Genomic DNA, 18,547 nt, shown 5'->3' on the forward strand with positions numbered 1-18,547 from the left:
ACAAGGTCAACCCTAAATGCTGAAGTTGGTTGTATTTGGTTTTCAAACGCAAAGTAGAAGGATGTAACTCTGCTTCTTGATCTACCGCAGGGCCTTGTTGAAAGTTGTTTGGATATTCTTCTTTTAGGCAACAGCTCACGCGACCGCATCATCGAGAAAAAAAAACAAATATGATATTAATGTTTTCTTATCTTTGTGTTACTGAGTTCTTACGTTTTTAAAATGTCACGTGTACGGCAACATTATTAAAAGAGTCAAAAGTTGACGGTGTATCTTTTGTTATGCTTTGTGTTTTTTCAAACTACTTGAAAAAGTGTTGTAATTACATCTGTATGAAGAATGCCAAATAAACACTGCAACATGTACCATAAATGTATAAGTGTATTAATGAAAGTGAATTCATATGCCAAAAACTGAGGTTTCTTAACTGCTGATTTATTTAAAGATCCCATTGTAAAAAAGTGGCATGTCATGTCTTTTTTTGATTTTGAAGCAGTATTTCAATACTGAGAAAGTGCTCAATCGCACAGAGAAACGCACACAGCCCGTATTCAGAAACGGTGGCTTTAAACGAGCCATCAGGACTTTCATGCAGTTATGATGTCACAACTATACTATATAAAGGGTTGGGTATCATTTTTTTTCAATACAGGTGCTCATACAATACTTTTAAAACGGTGCCAGAAACAATACTTACAAAAAGAAAAAGAAAAAAAGAAGAGCACAAAACAACAGTCGGTGACATAAAGGACTGTAGACTTATTAAAAATGTACTAACAATAACCTATAACAATAACTTATTTCACCAATAAATTGCTGTTTAACGACAAAATCAACCACTAGATGGGTAGCTCCTAGATTTTTTTTTTATATATGTATTTACATGAAAATACCTCTGTCATGTTTAGATGTCAAAAAGAAGCTTATCTTCATGTCATTACAGCTGATATGACACATATGATGCTCTTGAGTCAGTCTCTACTGTTGTGAATGACGTGAGACGATGACGAACATCTCGCTATCATTAAGGAACGGCTTGTTTATTGCTTTTTAATGACTTATTACAAATGTACTAACAATAACTTATTTCACCAGTGAATCGCTGTTGAACGACAAAACCAACCACTAGATGGGATAAGGGTATTTTTACAATAACTTTAAATGCACCACGAGGCTTACCGGTTTCATGTAAACGCACCATCTGTGTTGTTTTTCCGACAACGGCAGCTGCAGACTGTTGTACGTCCCACTGTTGGAATCCTCTACAGTGAAATACAGACACACGTTAGACCGTTTAGCTGTCAGCATTTAAACAGTGTTTAACTCAGCTACTAGCTAACGGTAGGCTAACGTTACCTGCTGCCAAGTGTAGTGTTAACTAGCGTCATGTGCAGCGATGCTTCTTTTGTCTCTAACGTCTGTTTCAGAGCATCACAGGGCAGTGCAGACATTTAAGTGACACCGAAATGAGAGGTACCGTTTATTTAGGCATCTGTGCCATAATAGCACCGGGTTTAGGTACCGAACCCCAACTATATCTACAGTAGGTAGAAAGTGCCACCACAGTGCTGTTACAGTCATTCCCCGACTGCAATGGCGGTGCAGAGACGCAGAGAGCGCAGATGCAGAAGACACAAAAACGCTGACCAATCAGAGAAGACGTTTCAGACAGAGGGTGAATACAGGTATACAGACACTATGAGAAAAAGGATGTGTTTCTTGAACATTAAAGCAAACAAACATGTTATAGTAGAAAACCATAATACAAGTAGTATGAACATGATAAATATATTTTTCTCCCATTTCTGTTGTTATATCTTCACTCATGACATTCTTTCTGTATAAAAGCTGAGATTCATTAATTCCCATACTACGACATTCTGGAACAATTAAGCAGTATTAAATTATAATACTAACAGTATATATAATAAATATAATTTTAACAGTGCCATGTTGTTACAGCGAAGCAAAGAAAAGTCTACCAGTAGCGCTGTTCCGACAGTAATCCACTCTCACAGCTGCAAAAGTAATACAGAAGTTGTAAACATTCGGGTCAAAAACATTCAAGGTTCAGTGACTGAAGCTGAACCGTTACTATTCAAACAGCAAAGCAGTAAAACTGGAGAGAAAATGGAGGATACAGCCTTGTTTCTTTAGCCAGGTCACACATCTGTCAGTGTTCATCCTCAGCCGTTTGGACAGATTTTATTAAGACACACTATACTAACAAAGACCTTGGTCAAAGATTTTCACCAGGCGTTTGATGTGGAAAAGTTTTTCCCGAAGTTCTTTGCACTGCTTCTTCCTTGCTTGATAGTCTGACGTCTAGAAGAAAGAGACATTTAAGCAAGCGGATATTAAACAATCCAAATTATCAGAAGTAGCGCAATACTAGTAGAAGAATAGTTTGATGTTTTTGTAGAAAGTTAGATGAGAAGATTGATACTGCTCTCATGTTAAATATGAAAGCTACAGCCAAGAGATGGTTAGCTTAGCTTAGCATAAAGGCTGGAAACAGCTAGCCCAGTTTTATGAGTTTTATGTGCTAAACTAGACTACTTACTTACTTATATTCATTTCAGTTGCAATTCAAATTTGGCAACTTGGTAACTAGATAACAGCTGAGACTAAAGGAAGTCACAGCACCCGGCCAAGAAATGTTGATTTTGGATGGAGCCAGGCTAGCTGCTGATGGCTGTAGCTTCCATATTAACTATACAAACACGAGAGTGGTAATAATCTCATCTAACTCTCGGCAAGAAAGGAAAATAAGCATATTCCCCAAAAAGGTATTCCTTTAATTTCACATTATGAGACCACTGATCTAATTCCACTCACCCTTTTCAGGTCTTTGAGTCGGTTATACTCGTCTGCCACACCCTGAAAATGAATACAAATTCAATCAGGAAAGACTTCGTTGCAGATGTGCAAACATTTATTAACAAGATAACCAAGTAAGTACAAACACAAATTATTTGGAGATTAGTCTCCATTGTTAAGGGGTATCTATGCAAATATCATGGTTTAGGAAAACCAAACACATCCCCCAATGGAAACCAGACACTGGTGGTGGCGAGAAAAAGCCGAAAACGAAACACAAGCCGACAGCCGGGAGAAGACTGAGAACACGTCTAAAAGGCCTGAAGGTGGAAGGGGAGGAGGCGGGTCGCACTATAGTCTGAAAAACAACTGACAGAAGCAGGAGAGAGAACAGCTTTAAAACACGGTAGTCAGCTGTGATTTGTCAAAACCTAAGTGCCCGCTCTTAATTGGTATACAGAACCGTAACACCCACCGCCCAACTGATCAGTGAAAGGGAGAGAAGCCACGTAATAGAAGTCTCCCTGTCTGAATTTACGCTGAGCTACATTTCTTTGTTGTGCTGACTTTTCACATTTCACTTTTTAAAAAGGTGCTCTAAGCGATGTTGGGTGACGTTACTTCTTGTTGATGTTTGGCTGAACACTGGAACACAGTTTGTGTATGTTTGCATAGTCCAGGTTGGACCACTTTGTTTTTGTTGGCATGTGTGGACCCTAGGCTGTCTACAAAGACCGTGTTTTTTTTTATAACCTAAAATATAAATTTTGAAATTTTAGACTTTTTAAGACCCCGTGGAAACCTGACAATTCTGATATTGTAGCACAAAAAAAGACATCTGACTGCTTTGTGTTTCTATGGCAGTCCAACAGACTCACACTGAGGATGATCTAAGCTCTTATAATTAAAAGGCACAGATGACTCTATATATTCCCTGGCAGTTGGTCCTGGATTTTTCCACTCTGCACTCCTCCCTCCTTTTTTTCTCTACCTGGTACTTAATGGAGCCCTGGTCCAACATGTCCAGTTCTCGGCTCAGCTTGTGCATCTGGTCACTGATGTCATCCATTTCGGCACAGAGGCTCTTATAGCGGGCCAGATCCAAGTCAAACTCCTTCTTGTACTGCCGGCGCTGCTCGTCTGAAGTTATCTCTGGGTACAGCCTGGAGTGGGAGATAAACATGAAGACATGAAATGATTATTACATTCAAACTATTATTGAGGCAGAGGCAAAAAGAGAAGGGAATGAGCATTGTTGTACTTGTTTTCTTACCACTTTTTCATAAAAAATAATTGAAAGAGTTGGCCAAATTGCCTTGAAGACAGTAGTGATGCTGGCCAGTATTTGTAGTATTGCAGCATTTTCTTCTGAAAAATACTTTTTTAGGACATTGACACATTCTTTCCATTAATACTGTAATTAATTAGAAAAAGAATGGTCCTAAATATTTTAGTTTTTAAAACTGACACTGAGTTTGTCTTGCTTCATGCTACTGACATTTAAGATGATATTCAGCATCTTTAAACTCAGCCTTTCCCTGCCTTATACTACAAAACAATAAATAAAAAAAATATTCTGTTATTTTACAGAGAGGAAAGGCATCTGAATGAGCTTATAGATGGTACAGCCATTCAGTGAAACTCACTGAAATAAAGGTCTTTCAGTTGGATTACAGTCACTAAACTTTTTAAATCTAAAAATTGGCTTTTACCCTTTTAGTTTGTATTGGAATGCTTTGGGTTGTATTTCCTGTATTTTGCTTTAATTGAATTATGAAAAAAACACTTTGAACTGCCCCCACGTAGTATGTGCTGTACTAATAAACGTGCTTTACTCAGATGACAAGCACACCAAGATTGCAGTATTAAAGGTCCTATGACATGCTGCTTTTTGGATGCTATATAGGCCTTAGTGGTCCCCTAATACTGTATCTGAAGTCTCTTTTATATAGACCTTAGTGGTCCCCTAATACTGTATATGAAGTCTCTTTCCCGAAATTCAGCCTTGGTGCAGAATTCCAGCCACTAGAGCCAGTCCCACAATGAGCTTTCCTTAGGATGTGCCATTTCTGTGTCTGTAGCTTTAAATCCTATTGAGGAGGGGGGGGGGCAAGGTGGAGGGTGGGGGTGTGGCCTTGACCAACTGCCACTTTGCTCGTTTGAAAGCCATGATGTCTCTCTCTCTCTCTCATGGGTGGGCCAAATTCTCTGGGCGGGCAAAGCAGAGAAAGGGGAGGTAACCTTTCCCCTTCGGCCCATCTGAGCTTTCATTTTCTCAAAGGCAGAGCAGGATACCCAGGGCTCGGTTTACACCTATCGCCATTTCTAGCCACTGGGGGACCATAAGCAGGCTGGGGGAACGCATAGTAATGTTAAAAAACCTCATAAAGTGAAATTTTCATGCCATGGGACCTTTAAGTGGCAGGCAGCAGAGAAGTGGCCCACCTGTAAAGGTTATCTGTGTGGTCCCGGTCCAGCTCATTGCCAGTGTCTCCGGTGGTGTAACCGGTTTCACACGGGGACTCCATCCTCTCCCGAGCAGCAGGCCTGGGCTCTCGGCCCTTCCTCCGTTCCTTCTTCACGTGATAAGGAGGAGGTTTCCTCATGCTGTCAGTCTCCTCCGAGGAGCTGCTGGAGCCAACTGTGACCCTGCCGTTCTGGCACAGAGGCTCAGCACCCCGACCATTACTGTTGTCAGCAGAGAAAGTATGGAAAAGCAAGACAGGTATTAGATGATTGATATATGTTCATATATGTTGCATTTATTTATTTGATTTATTAGAGTTTAAGCTCTCTTAGTATATCCAGGCCTGGACTTCTAATATCAAGTACTTTGAGTTTCAGTAGAGTTTTTAAAGAGCCCCTATTTTACTCATTTTCAGCATCATATTTGTACTCTTGGGGTCTGCAATTAGTTCAAAATGCGGCTGCACGCCTGCTGACAGGGAAAAGGCGCTTTGACCACATTACCCCAGTACTATCGTCTCTCCACTGGTTGCCTGTCGCTCTCAGAATCCATTTTAAGATTTTATTATTTGTTTTTAAATCTTTAAATGGATTGGCACCTTCTTATCTAGCTGATATGTTGCTTTTACATACCCCAGTCAGAGCACTTAGGTCAAATGACCAGCTTCTTTTGGACTGTCCCAGATCCAGACTGAAAACCAGAGGGGACAGAGCTTTTTCAGTTGCAGGTCCTAAGCTCTGGAATCCTCTTCCCCTCAATATTAAAGCAGCTAGCTCTATCGAGTCTTTTAAATCACTTTTAAAAACTCTTTTCGAAATGGCTTTTAACACAAGCTGAGCTGTGACATTGTGAATATTGTTTGTAATCATGTTTACATATGTTTTAATTATTATTGTTTCTGGGATATTATGTTTTCAGTGGGTTTTTACTTCTTCTTTTTGGCTAATTAGTTTGCTTTTTATAATGTTTACCGGTATCTAGTATCTGTACAGCACTTTGGGGCAGTAGTGACTGCTTGTAAATGTGCTCTATAAATAAACTTGACCTTGCTAGAATAGGTTTACATGCTTTGATGTTCAAAAAACATTATGTTTCTCTCACTGCCCACAGCTGCAGCTCCTCTGCCTGAAACATTAGGCTCATTCGCGATGAGCTGCGCCTCGCCTGTAAAGTGAACGAGAGCAGGCGGCAGCAGCAACCGGGGGCGGTGACAAAAAGCTGCGGTCAAGTCGGACAGTTTCCAGCCGTTTCCAGCAGCCTTCGGGCTGAACAGGAAGTCCCAGAAACACTCACATCCTGTTAGGGCAGATTCTGATTTAATAAAATGTTATCAGACCCATATATCAGCTTGTACACAGTCTCCAGTTGTTTTTATTATGACAGAGTAGCTATTAAAATGCTCTGTTGCTGACAGACTGTACATGATCTGTAATCTGAACAGATTTAGTCTCTCTGACTTATAAACGTAGCTATCAGTCACAGAACACGTGTTCTGTACAGAATAAGCCATTAAATCAGACAAATAGCAAGTAAAATCCCTCCAATTCAAAAACAATAAAAAGTCTTTTTTGAAAGTTTTTTCGAAATTAACATGTCTTAACATGAATCTATAATATTATTAGCAAATATAAATCCCCACTGATGATAGGCTTACCAGCCAATAGTTAAGGTAGTCACTAAGCCCATCTGCAGATCCAGTTCATCCTAAGGATTCACTGTGCCACATGTATACTGAACATTAAAAACATGATTTACAAAATCATACCAACAATTATTATTTTAATAGCTTAGTATTCAATGCACTAAAAAAGTATGTATAAAGGCTTTAGGCCGCTCTACACTTTATTGCAGGCCCAGTCAAATATCGTCACCTTCCTAAAATAATGTCCTAAGTCATTTTTTCAGAAAACACAAAAAACTGAACCAAATACTGAATATATATTTATTAATAATTTCACTCAAAATTATTATGTCAATAGATGACTATTGACATACTAATAACAATGTCTGTCAATTATGCAACAAAAGAGGAATAAATGACTTAGGCACATTTTTTAACATACCTTTGTGACTTAGGCAATTTTAAACCTTCAACCCTGCCAACAATCAGTGTGTTTACATGCACAGCAACCTCATCACTTACCAATTGGGGACGAGCCCTGAATCATTGAAATAACTTCAGTGATAGAGTGGTAGATTTTTGTTCTTCTTGAAGCGGCTGCCATTTTGAAAAGCTTGTAAAATTGCCTAAGTCACATTGTCTTTTGACTTAGGCGAAATAAAACGGCCTAAGTCACGATCTTGACATTATACTAAGGGTTTAGAATCACATGACCTGTTGAACTGAGGATGTAGGCAATTTTACCAGAGGTGGCCAGCACCATGAGGAGATGATTTAGGCAAGAAAATCATTTTTGTCAAAAAATGACTTAGGCCATTATTTTAGGACTTTGCAACTTCATTTTCAACAATATATGTAGTAGGGGGTCTCTGCTCTGTCTCTTTTTCAGTTAAGGGGTCCTTGGTTTAAAAAACGTTGAAGACCCCTGCACTAAGGGAAGAATATGTGTTCCTTATTATTATTATTATTATTATTATTATTATTCAATCATTGTCTGGAGAGCAGATGAACATTAGGTATCAATCATTGTCCAGACAGGAAGTAAGATGCGTGCATTTCAAGGTTCAGGACTGAAACATGTTTTTCTGACGTGCCCTGTGTTTTTAGCACGGAAGTGATCTGGTGTCGGACTCATCAGCTGTGACCATCACTCACCTGTTGCTTTTATAATATCCCTCACTGTGGATGCTGACTGTTCCGTTGCCGTAGGAGACGACACTGTTCTCTGCCCTCAGGTCAGGTGCTGCTCTCTCTGATACGACGACAGTTGGTGCCTGATGGGTGCTGCGTACCTCTCCAACATGGTTCACCTAAGACAACATCAGGAGACTGAAATCCAAATGCCTTCATTTAATGTCGAGGATTGTTCCCCCGCAGTGCAGATCATTAGATTGAGATGTAATAAGACAGAAAATCTTCAATAAACAGAAAATAGACATTATATTGTCAGGCTTTTCCCTACAGCTATAAGGCTTACGGGCAGCACCCAAGTTGTTTTGGGCACCACCTAAGGCGAAAGAATGTAAAATCTTGTGTAAATTTGATTTTTTCTTTTTTTACTGAAAAACAGAACCTCCCTTTTTTTTTTTTTTTTTTTTTAAAAGGGAGGACCCCTAAACCTCCCTGCCAAATACGTGCACTTAAAGTCTTCCACAAACCCATGGAAAACACTGTAGTATTCTGACACATAATGCCCAATTTAGCTTCATGATACAAAAAATCAGGGCGAGTCAGATGCATTTTTTATGCTGGAAAGAAAAAAAAAACTTTCTGCACTAAATCTGTCACATAAGCAACGAAGTACAGTAGTGGAGAGCTATAGCGTGTATAGCGAGTATAGTGTGTGTGTGTGTGTGTGTGTGTGTGTGTGTGTGTGTGTGTGTGTGTGTGTGTGTGTGTGTGTGTGTGTGTGTGTGTGTGTGTGTGTGTGTGAGAGAGCACACTGAGAAAGGTTGAGACAGGAGTGAAATCGGTGGAACAAAAATTTCTTCTGTTCCATCTTCCTGAAGTATCAGGTAAACAAGCAGCCGAGCACCTCTTTTGCAGAAAAAAACAGCACGATGTGCTTATCAAACAGACAATTTTAACACCTGCACCACAACACAGCACTGTTACCACCCTTTACAGCCACTTGCCATTTGTTTTCTTATGACGCATGGTCATAAGAAAACAAATGATATACAGAGTACAGCAAACACAAAAGGTGTATTATGTCTCATGTACTCTACTGTTTTACTGTATAATGCAAAATTAATGACTTCCAGTCTTTGACCTATTTCTCCAGTGAGCTGATGCAAATGTCTGGAGAAAGAACAGCAGCCTGTGAAACAGATCTGATGAATGTGGAGTCGGAAGATGATCCTCCGTGTGGAGAGAAAGTCCCAGAAAGCTGCATGGACTGTGACAGTCCGGTCAGTGTTTGTGTGAAATTGACACTTTCTGCTGAAAATCCAAAGAAGTGGGACAAGGAAATCTGGATGTGTGCTAAAGAGGGAGCTTTCAGGGTCTCTTTTCATTACAGATTAATCTGCCGATTATTCTCATTCATAATGGCATCACAATTTTCCAGAGCCCATTTATAATAAGCGACTTTTTCATTGTGTGTTGTTAAATACCATTAAAACTCTCCTGTTTGTTTTTGTCTAGTTATCCTACAATCTTTTCTCTCAATCAACACTCTTTTGCAGTTCTGTTCAATAAAAATGTAGCACAAAACACAGGGAAATGACTTCTTTGCCAGGAGTCTAATCTGCAGCAGTCCCTTTGCATACTGAATCATTTAGCGCCACCACGCTCTGAAGGGATTCACAGAGCAACACTGAGGCAACTCAACCTTTTTTATACATTATACATGCCACATACATTATATATGCCTCCCTGCAAGGCAAGCATCTTCACTGCAATACAAGAGTGCCCCAGAATAAGGCCTGCATTTCGATAAAGTGCCTCGCTGCACCCTTTGCGGTGATAGGCGGTATGTAGGCCAGGGCCCCGCTGGATAAAGTGAGTGAGTAGCTTTCTTCCCTTTTCATAATGAGTCATGGTGGACATGATACACTGTGACTGTAGTAGATTAATCACTGCTAAATACCACATGAAGCTACTGCTGTGAAGCACAAACAGCACAGATTTCACAGGGCTCCAAAGCAGCAGGAATACCTGCTAAATGCTGGCGCGCTGACGGTCTGAGGCAGCGGCTCTCAAACTGTCGCCAGATATTTCTGCTTTGTTCACCCATACGTAGGATTGGGCAACGAGAAACAGTTTCAACTTGGAATCGTTTCCAAAATTACAATTCCGGAATCGTTTCTTTATTGGAATCGTTTTGAATCCAATCGGTTCCAAATTTATAACGCGCCAAGTTTTTTTCAACTCCAACCCTCAAAGAATCAGCATAGAGAATCAATAATAACCGTAATCAAAAGGAAGAATTGGGATTGGTATCAGAATTGTTAAAATCAAAACGATACCCAACCCTACCCATACTCATCCACAGTATAACAACATCACAAAGCTACCAAAGCCTCCAAAAGTAGGGATGGGTATCAAGTAACCAATACTAAACTGGTACCAGTTCCGGACTGGTCAGTACTGAAGTACTGTTAAGCTCCTGTACAAACAGATACTGCTATCGGTTTTTATGTGGCGCCGCCGGGCGCCCACTGGGCATCTGGGAATGATTATTCAAACTAAAATGTGTTAGGCTACACAACTTTTAATTATTAATTAATTAAATTAACTATTTCCATTTTAGTGACAAGCTGCTCAGCTTCTGACAACCAGATAAAACTAATTTTGTACTGCTGAGTTGTTAGACCCGACGGTTGTAGCAATGACTTCTCCCTTATTACATATACAGGAAACTCAGGAAACAACTTCATTTATTTTTGCAAAAGAGTAAAAATATAATAACTGTTGAATCTTTGTTGCACCAAATTATAGCTAGATAAATAGTAGTATTGGTAATCATAAGCAGTATTGATATCCACATGGGTATCAATAAAATCCTAACGATACCTATCCCTAGTCAAAAGTCTGTAATAGTCATCAAAACATGGGTCATTTCAAGTATTTGACCAGACCTGTCAATTTATGATGAAGAGTCTTTGTGTGTAAAAGTTATCTTTTTTTTTATGAGGTCATACCTGCCAGTTCCCACAAGATGTTCTGCCACTTTGACACACAGTTTGCTACCTTTCCTAATTTTTCCAAATGTTTTGGATTTACGCGATGCAATACGACAAATGTTCCAATGTGACAAAGATATCATTTTCCATTAATTATATAGAGAATAGTGTCAGCGCTGATGTCCCCATTGATATGGACACATCATTAGTAATTGTCTAAGTGGTTCTGTGTTTAAGAAAACACAGAAAGTTCTTTGACTGCTTTCAAATGATTCAGTCCTGAAAACGTGTTGCTCTTACATCCTCCTGACCCGTTTCCTTTAACAGGACATTGTATTGTTGTCCACGAGGCCAGATGAAAACCCCAAAACAAAGAAATAGCAGAATCTTTGTCATTCCTTGCTTTACAACATATATAACGTTGTTAGTATTAACAGAATAACCATATAATCACTTAGATAGATGTGTTTTGAAAAGCAAACTATATCATTGCTTAGTGTGTGTGCTGAAAACGCAAAAAATAACATATTTTCTCTCATTGAGAAAATGTGAAGAGTGTAGGAAAGCACCTAGACAGATAAGAGGAGCACAGGCAGGGGCTGCGGCCTTGACGGGTGCATGCAGCTGTGTGTGTGTGTGTGTGTGTGTGTGTGTGTGTGTGTGTGTGTGTGTGTGTGTGTGTGTGTGTGTGTGTGTGTGCGTCTTGATGGCGCATATGTGGCCATACACAGCACACGAGCTGTAGAGTTCATGAGGTTCATTACTGTAACGTTATTTGTGAAGTGTTTCCTACATTACCTTACAAGGATAGGGAAGTACATATAGTACGTCCCTTTGATAATTTTGGGAGGAGTAAAATGTTTATCGTGTATAAATATGAGTGTTTTTGCCGCGTAGCAGCCCCCTTTTTGGGTGCCCTTTTGGGTGCCTGTTGAGCCCTTTTGGGTCCCTTTTTGGGTCCCTTTTGGGCTCCCTTCGGGCTCTTTTACCCAAGCGCTTTACGTGGCATCGGGATGCCATGAAGCCTTCTCCATCTACCCTTGCACTTTTTGTTGCATTGGGAAAGATTCATTATGCCCCTCTCAGCTGTAGAGGGGTTCCCTTGCGCTCGCTGAGTGTAAGGGAGGAAAAGAAAAAGAAAAAAGACTATCTCTGAGAAGCTGCTTCGAATACCTCTGTTAAACAAAGGCCAAAAAGTGCCTCTTCTCTCTTAGTTTGCCCAGACGCTCTTTTTGCTGCATTTTGGGGAAGATTTATTTGCCCTCTTTGACACCAGAGAGGAGATTACCTGCCCTCTTATGAGTGTGGGAGACACAGAGCCAGGAGGAAAAGAGAAGCAGCTTTAAATACCTCTGTTAGAGCGGAGGCTTTATCTTTATTTTTAGTTTTATTTTGTAAAGGACCACTTGCTTTTAATTTCTGCTTTTGTCACAAAATAATAAAAATCACCTGAGTCCGACTTTGGACTAGGAGAGCCAACTTTTGCCAGTTCCTTATTTTTCTCTGGGATCGTCTTGCCTGCTGTCAAGCGAGAAGTGTTTCCCCCTTACGGGGGTTAGTGACTCCTCTTTAACCGCCCGTGGAGAGTTGCCTCCCGGCGTGGATCGACTTGGACATGCAGACCTCCTGTTATCTCCTAGTGGGAGTGCATTTCCCTATCCGCGCGGCCTGGTCAGAGCCTCTGAGCATCCCCCTCTTTCAGTCCGGCGACCAAGAAGGGCAAGGCTGGCGTCCTTGAGAAGGAAGGGACCTCCGATGACCCTGGGAAGATGGCTGAGACCGTGAGTACTAAAGAAAAATCATTGGTTTTAAAGATCCCCTCGGGCAGTGCTTGTCATATACAGGGGGATAAGAGCCCGTGTTTTTGAGGACGTCTGGTGTAGTGTGTATCTAACCTCTTGTCTCGCCTTCGGGTTCCCTGATCCCGGCGAGGGCTTCTCCTTAGACGGAGAGCGTGTGTGTCTCTATAAACTAAATTAATCAGGGAAGTGTCAAAAGCAACTCCTTTTTAGTATAGGTCAAAACATCCGCCCCGCTGACAGGCAACTGGCGTTCGTCCGTACGTCAGAAGAGGGCACGAGTAGGGCCGGGGGTTTGCTGAGGGGAAGGCAATAAAAAGGGGTTGGCTCGGTCACAGCGAGCGACGCGACACCTCAGTGAACTGCCACACCGGTCAACAGTATAACATGCTTATTGCTCCTTTTTATGTGGTTTCTATGCAGCGGTTATCTCTGGTCTGGTTAATGATCAGACAGAGTGAAACCTGGGTGTGCCGAAGATAAACAGCAGCGTTCTCTGAGTCAACAGCAGCGGGTTCATGTGAGTCTACAAAACCAAATGGTCACTAGGTACGAGCTGAGAGACTTGACGATGTGTATGTATCGGCCCTGAGCTTTAAACGTGCAGGTGACTTGAAAAGAGCAAACATGAGATTGTAAGCTTTTGTTTGGTTGTCTGGCTGAAGAAGAAAAACAGAAATAAACGTAAACTGCAAGTCTTGTGGATTACTGTAAGTAGTATATCATCCGAACTCACTCATATACACAAACACAATCCCCCATTTGTCCTCTGTTAAAATATGAAGAAATAAATAATAAAAACATAAGAGACATTACTCACCCAGTCCTGTACATCCTGGCCCTCTGACGATCTGAGCAGCGACTCGTCCCAGTAGATGTTAGCTTTGCCATGGCGCCAAATCTTGCTGCGGGTCTTGTAGGCGAAGTAAGCAGACAGGGACAGGGCCAACACCACCATCAGCCCCAACACTAATGCAACCGCCTGAGGAAAGAGAGTAAATCATTGATCAGGATGGAATTACATAGAAAAGATGAAAACAAAATGGAATAATCCCACTAACCTCCTCGGGATCCATGTAGCAGTAGTGGTGCAGGTATTGATTGTACATGGGGAACCCCCCAGGAAAACCGGCCCCAATGCTGCCGCTGAGGCTGGGACTGCCCTGGATGCTCTGGCACATCATCAGCATGGGATTGTACAGCATGCTCTGTGAGCTCTGAGACATCGGGTTCACCCCGATCACAAAGATGATGTCGATGATGCCCTTGAAGTCAAAAGAGAAGCATGTTTAATCACAGTAATGATTTAAATGCATTCCACGTTATCTTTGAATGAGATACAACCAGTGTTCTCATGTAGTCAGTCAGTTTTCTGCCATGCATGGTTAGTTCAGTGTTAACTCTCAATGTCCCATGACTTCCTTAATGTGATGATTTCTTTTTGAAACAGGACGCTGGGGTGGATAGTGACTATGTGTGTCACGATGTTGATTTTAAAATCGAAAACTTATCAAAATGAGGATCGGCAATTCCCTCAGTATTTTTTTTTCTCTCTCCACCCCAGCCTACTTGCACCCGTTCATAGAAGAAGAAAAAAAAACAGACACAGCGTAGCTTACCGGCTGGTAGCATGCAGCTAAAGACACACGGGAACGTTAGCTTAGCGGTAGCCTGCAGCTTTTTTGAGACACAAAGGCCATTGTCTGAGTCTGAGATAACGGAGAAACAACAGAACTGGAAAATCTTCCTGCTTCCCTGAAGTCACCGGTGTGGCAACATTTTGCCTTCCCTGTGAGTGAGTGATGGAAACAAACAACGAAGGTAAAGCATGTGGGCTCCAACGGGACTCCATTGTGCATTCATGTTCGCCTCGTTTAACTAATAGCGCATTCAATTGCACTTCGTTCATTTTGAGAAAGAAACTTTTGTTGTAAAGTACCCTCCTGCCATTTCGAGGCTCTTATTGTGGAACTGTCGTCACTGCTGAAAAGAAAATATTTAAACCGAAAATGTAATTGAATCGTGACTCTAAAATGGAAAGTCAACTTGAATAGTGGATTTGGAGAATCGTGACACCCCTAATAGTGACACATCAAGCTTAAAGCTGTGCTAATCAATCTTTTTACATAGGCTACATAAACAATGGATCAAATGTGTAAACCTTAATCTGTAGTTCCCCTCAGCACTGCGGAGCTCGTTAGCCTCTTTTAGCTCATAGTTTAGACTCAACTTTATTGTTGTGGTTTATTCTCACCATTTTTATCGACTTCGTTTCCAGACAGCAAGCAGCTATCTGCGAAAAAAGCTCTTATAAACAGACTGTACACTACCTGCTCAGGATTAAACAGCAGACAGACACAGTTAACGACTAGCTGGTGAACATAGGTGAACACATTTAGCAGCTGGAGAGACAGATATTTCCCTCTGGAGCTGGTGGAGACCAAAACAGAGCTAAAAGGAGAGTGAATATTAGAATCAAATTCATCAGATGGCCAGAAACATGACTCCAAATGTGTCTTTGCTTCATGTGCTGGATGTGTAATAAGCAAAGTTTTTTCTGTTCCCACCTACTTAACTCTCACCTAACTGCAGCATGTTGGCATGTGTGTGATGTTTAAAGTCACCTGACAAGAGAAACGGAATCAACATTTAGTGAGACTCACCTGAAGGACAGCTAAGATGATATCGCAAATGAACACGGTGAGGTAGAACCTGCATCCCCTCATGATCCGTGAACGTGAGAAACTTGCCACCAGGAAGCCCAGTGAAACCAGGAAGTTAATGGCCACCATGGAAATCATGGCCGCCTTGGCAGACTGTGGTGTCATGTAGGAGCTACCGTAGCCGTAGCTGCCTCCATAATATCCTGACTCCATCCCAACGATACTCCCTGTGGCCCCGACACCGTAGCCCCCGTACCCAAATCCATTCATGTCCCACACCAAGGTGGAAGCCACGCAGGCGAAGATGAGGAAACACATGAGGACTGTAACTCCTTGGAAGGTTTTGACGAAACCAGGAGGAGAAAACCAGCGGTAGAAGTGTTGAGGCTTCTCCTCAATGTAGTTGGAGCCCGGAGGGACATCGTAGGTGTAGGGGACATACTGGCTCTGGGGGGAGCGGACGCTCCTTGGGGGATAGAAGCTGTGGGAGTGAGTGCTGTAAGGCGGGCTGTACACAGGGGGGCTATCGTAGTACCGAGACTCATACATGGTTTAGAGGCTGTCCCTGCAATTTCACCTAGAGGAGGGAGGGAAAATAGGATTCAATTAATTTATGCTAAAAGCAACATCCTTGTCATCACTTTACATCACTTATACATGTTTCACCACTTCAAAGTGAGGTATTTAACAGCTTTATTCTACAGCAACTTATTCTAACCTTGAGTTATCTCAATCCTCTGGAGTGATGCCTTGATAAGTAAACTAGACTCTTGAAATTGAAAATCTGAATGCAGTAAATCAAATACTCTAAATGCTTGTTGCTTAGACCTTTCAGCACTTTTGTTAATTTGGTGTGAACAGTTTTTGCTGTCCGGCATCTGTGGTGGAATGAAACAGTAAAAGTACATTTACTCAAGTACTGTACTTAAGTACAAACTTGAGGAAGTCTTTTCTTGTCATGCCACTTTCTAATTCTCCGCTACATTTCAGAGAGCAATACTTTTGTAATACTTTTTTACTCTACTACAGCTTTAGTTACTAGGTACTTTACACGTTAAGATTTTTTTGCACACAAAATAGATGTAGTTTCAACAATAGACGGGCCTACAATTCTAGCTGAAATGATTAGCTAACATAACACTGATTGACAGAACTGTTTCCAGTTTCTAAAATGTGAGTGTTTTTCTGCATTGAGTACTTTTACTTACTACATTTTCCTGATGATAGCTACATACTTTTACTTAGGTAGCAATTTAAATGCAGGACGTTTACTTGTAACAAAGTAGTTTTACAGTGTGGTATCAGTACTTTTACTGAAGTAAAGGATCTGATTACTTCTTCCACCAGTGTCCAGCATGCACCTCTCTGCCCTTCATTCACCTGAGCCCATCCATGAACCCCCCCCCTCTCTCTCTCTCTCTCTGTAGTGCAGACCCATTATATTCATCACCCCAGAGGAACACAACCCAACAGGCTTCAATAATTCATACAGACAGCAGATCAGAGGCAGCCTGGGCAGCCATGCATGGAGGAAAAGCATAGCCCTGTTCCTTGCCCTGCTCTGTTACCTTTGCTGTGGGCACCTGTGCTCACTCAGAGAGAAGGGGAAGCTCCAAAATAAGATCAGTCAGGTGTGGCAGAACTGTCTGTTTGTTTTAATCATTGGCATGGTTTACATTACTTTTCAATTTTGCTCTCAGAAAGTCAGAATAAACTAAACGGAAAGAGCTTTTCTTTCTTGATAACTTCAAGATTTTAAATCCTTTATCAATCCCGCAATGGGGAAATTCACACTGCAAGGAATATGGGAAAAGTACAAGACGCTCTAAAAATAAACAAATAATAAATAAGTATAAGTTAAGAGAATACATAGCAACATGTAAGTTATAACGTGCCTCTCTCTCTGTTCTTTAATCGTCATTCATCCAAACTAGATAAAATACATGAAAACAAATTAAGATTAAATTCAACTTCTGACTAAATATTAAGCTTCTGTCCACTCTCTATTCCACGTGTAGCCGAATATCTGACCACTTTAGTCATTTCCAACATAGATATAAAACGGTTTCATATCTACAGCATGCTTTAAACTTCCATTATTAGGCTATTACTTCTGCAAACATTCAACAAATCAGATAATTGATCAACAATAAAAAATGACAAATTTATTTGAACATTCTAACAACTTAAGCAATGTTAAAAAAAAAAGTTAGGAGTGTAAACTTACCCAGGTTGACTACTATAGAAAACCTTCCCCAAAACTTGGCACCCGTCCAGCTCCGCTGATCTAATGTCGCGTCATTCATGGGAGTCTCTTTAACAGCACACGGTCCTTTTTATTCCTCTGCTACGATCGTAAATCGAGTCATTTCCCATGATGGATACTTTTTCTTAACAAAAAAAGCCCGTAAATGAAAGCTGCGGAGCGGCACTGTGTCTCAGCGGGAGCACAGTTCACCCGGTAATGACCCGGCGGCGTCACGTGGTCTCTTACAGAGCCTCTATAGGCTACAGCTGGCTTCAAATGAAAGAGTAAAGACTACTCTCAGTGCAGTTCATTTAGGGAGGTTTGGACAAACCATAACATTATATATACTTTTTTTTTTTTTTTTATATATAGAAATGTATTCTTGGGTGAATGTTGTTCAGACAAAAATGAAGAATTTGAAGATGTCACCTTAGTTTTTTTCTCTCTGAACTTTTATAGTGTATATATACAGTGCTAAGGATAAGTGAATACACCGATGCTAAAGTTGACTGAAAAGAGGAATAAAACAATTATCTTTTGGAAATTGATCTTAATGCCTTAATTAAAAAAAATGAGGAAAAATCCAACTTTTAAGGACACCAATTTTATTTGTGAATGAATAACGTATCGTAAATAAATAAATGTTCTTCCTTAAAATACAGGGGGCATAAGTCAGTACACACCTATGTTAAATTCCCATAGAGGCAGGCAGATTTTTATTTTTAAAGGCCAGTTATTTCATGGATCCAGGATACTATGCATCCTGATAAAGTTCCCTTGGCCTTTGGAATTAAAATAGGGA

The 18,547-nt window shown here is 40.8% G+C and overlaps 1 protein-coding gene across 2 annotated transcripts; it reads right to left on the reverse strand.

Moving 5' to 3' along the window:
• Positions 1 to 1,467: 1,467 nt before the first annotated feature.
• Positions 1,468 to 17,963, reverse strand: zgc:154006 (occludin). 2 transcript variants are annotated; one of them, XM_028592777.1, is made up of 10 exons: positions 17,725 to 17,963; positions 15,498 to 16,074; positions 15,089 to 15,127; positions 13,896 to 14,099; positions 13,655 to 13,816; positions 8,064 to 8,218; positions 5,266 to 5,508; positions 3,812 to 3,983; positions 2,839 to 2,880; positions 1,468 to 2,325 (listed from the first exon to the last, which is right to left on the reverse strand). In XM_028592777.1, exons 2-10 carry the CDS (start codon positions 16,044 to 16,046, stop codon positions 2,224 to 2,226), a joined length of 1,668 nt encoding a protein of 555 aa, XP_028448578.1. In that variant the 5' UTR covers positions 16,047 to 16,074; positions 17,725 to 17,963; the 3' UTR covers positions 1,468 to 2,223. The 2 variants fall into 2 exon arrangements, with proteins under 2 accessions (XP_028448578.1, XP_028448579.1); XM_028592778.1 differs by lacking the exon at positions 15,089 to 15,127.
• Between the last annotated feature and the right edge of the window lie 584 nt (positions 17,964 to 18,547).

This window comes from Perca flavescens, chromosome 12, assembly GCF_004354835.1.
Source record: "Perca flavescens isolate YP-PL-M2 chromosome 12, PFLA_1.0, whole genome shotgun sequence".
Taxonomy (NCBI): Eukaryota; Metazoa; Chordata; class Actinopteri; order Perciformes; family Percidae; genus Perca; species Perca flavescens.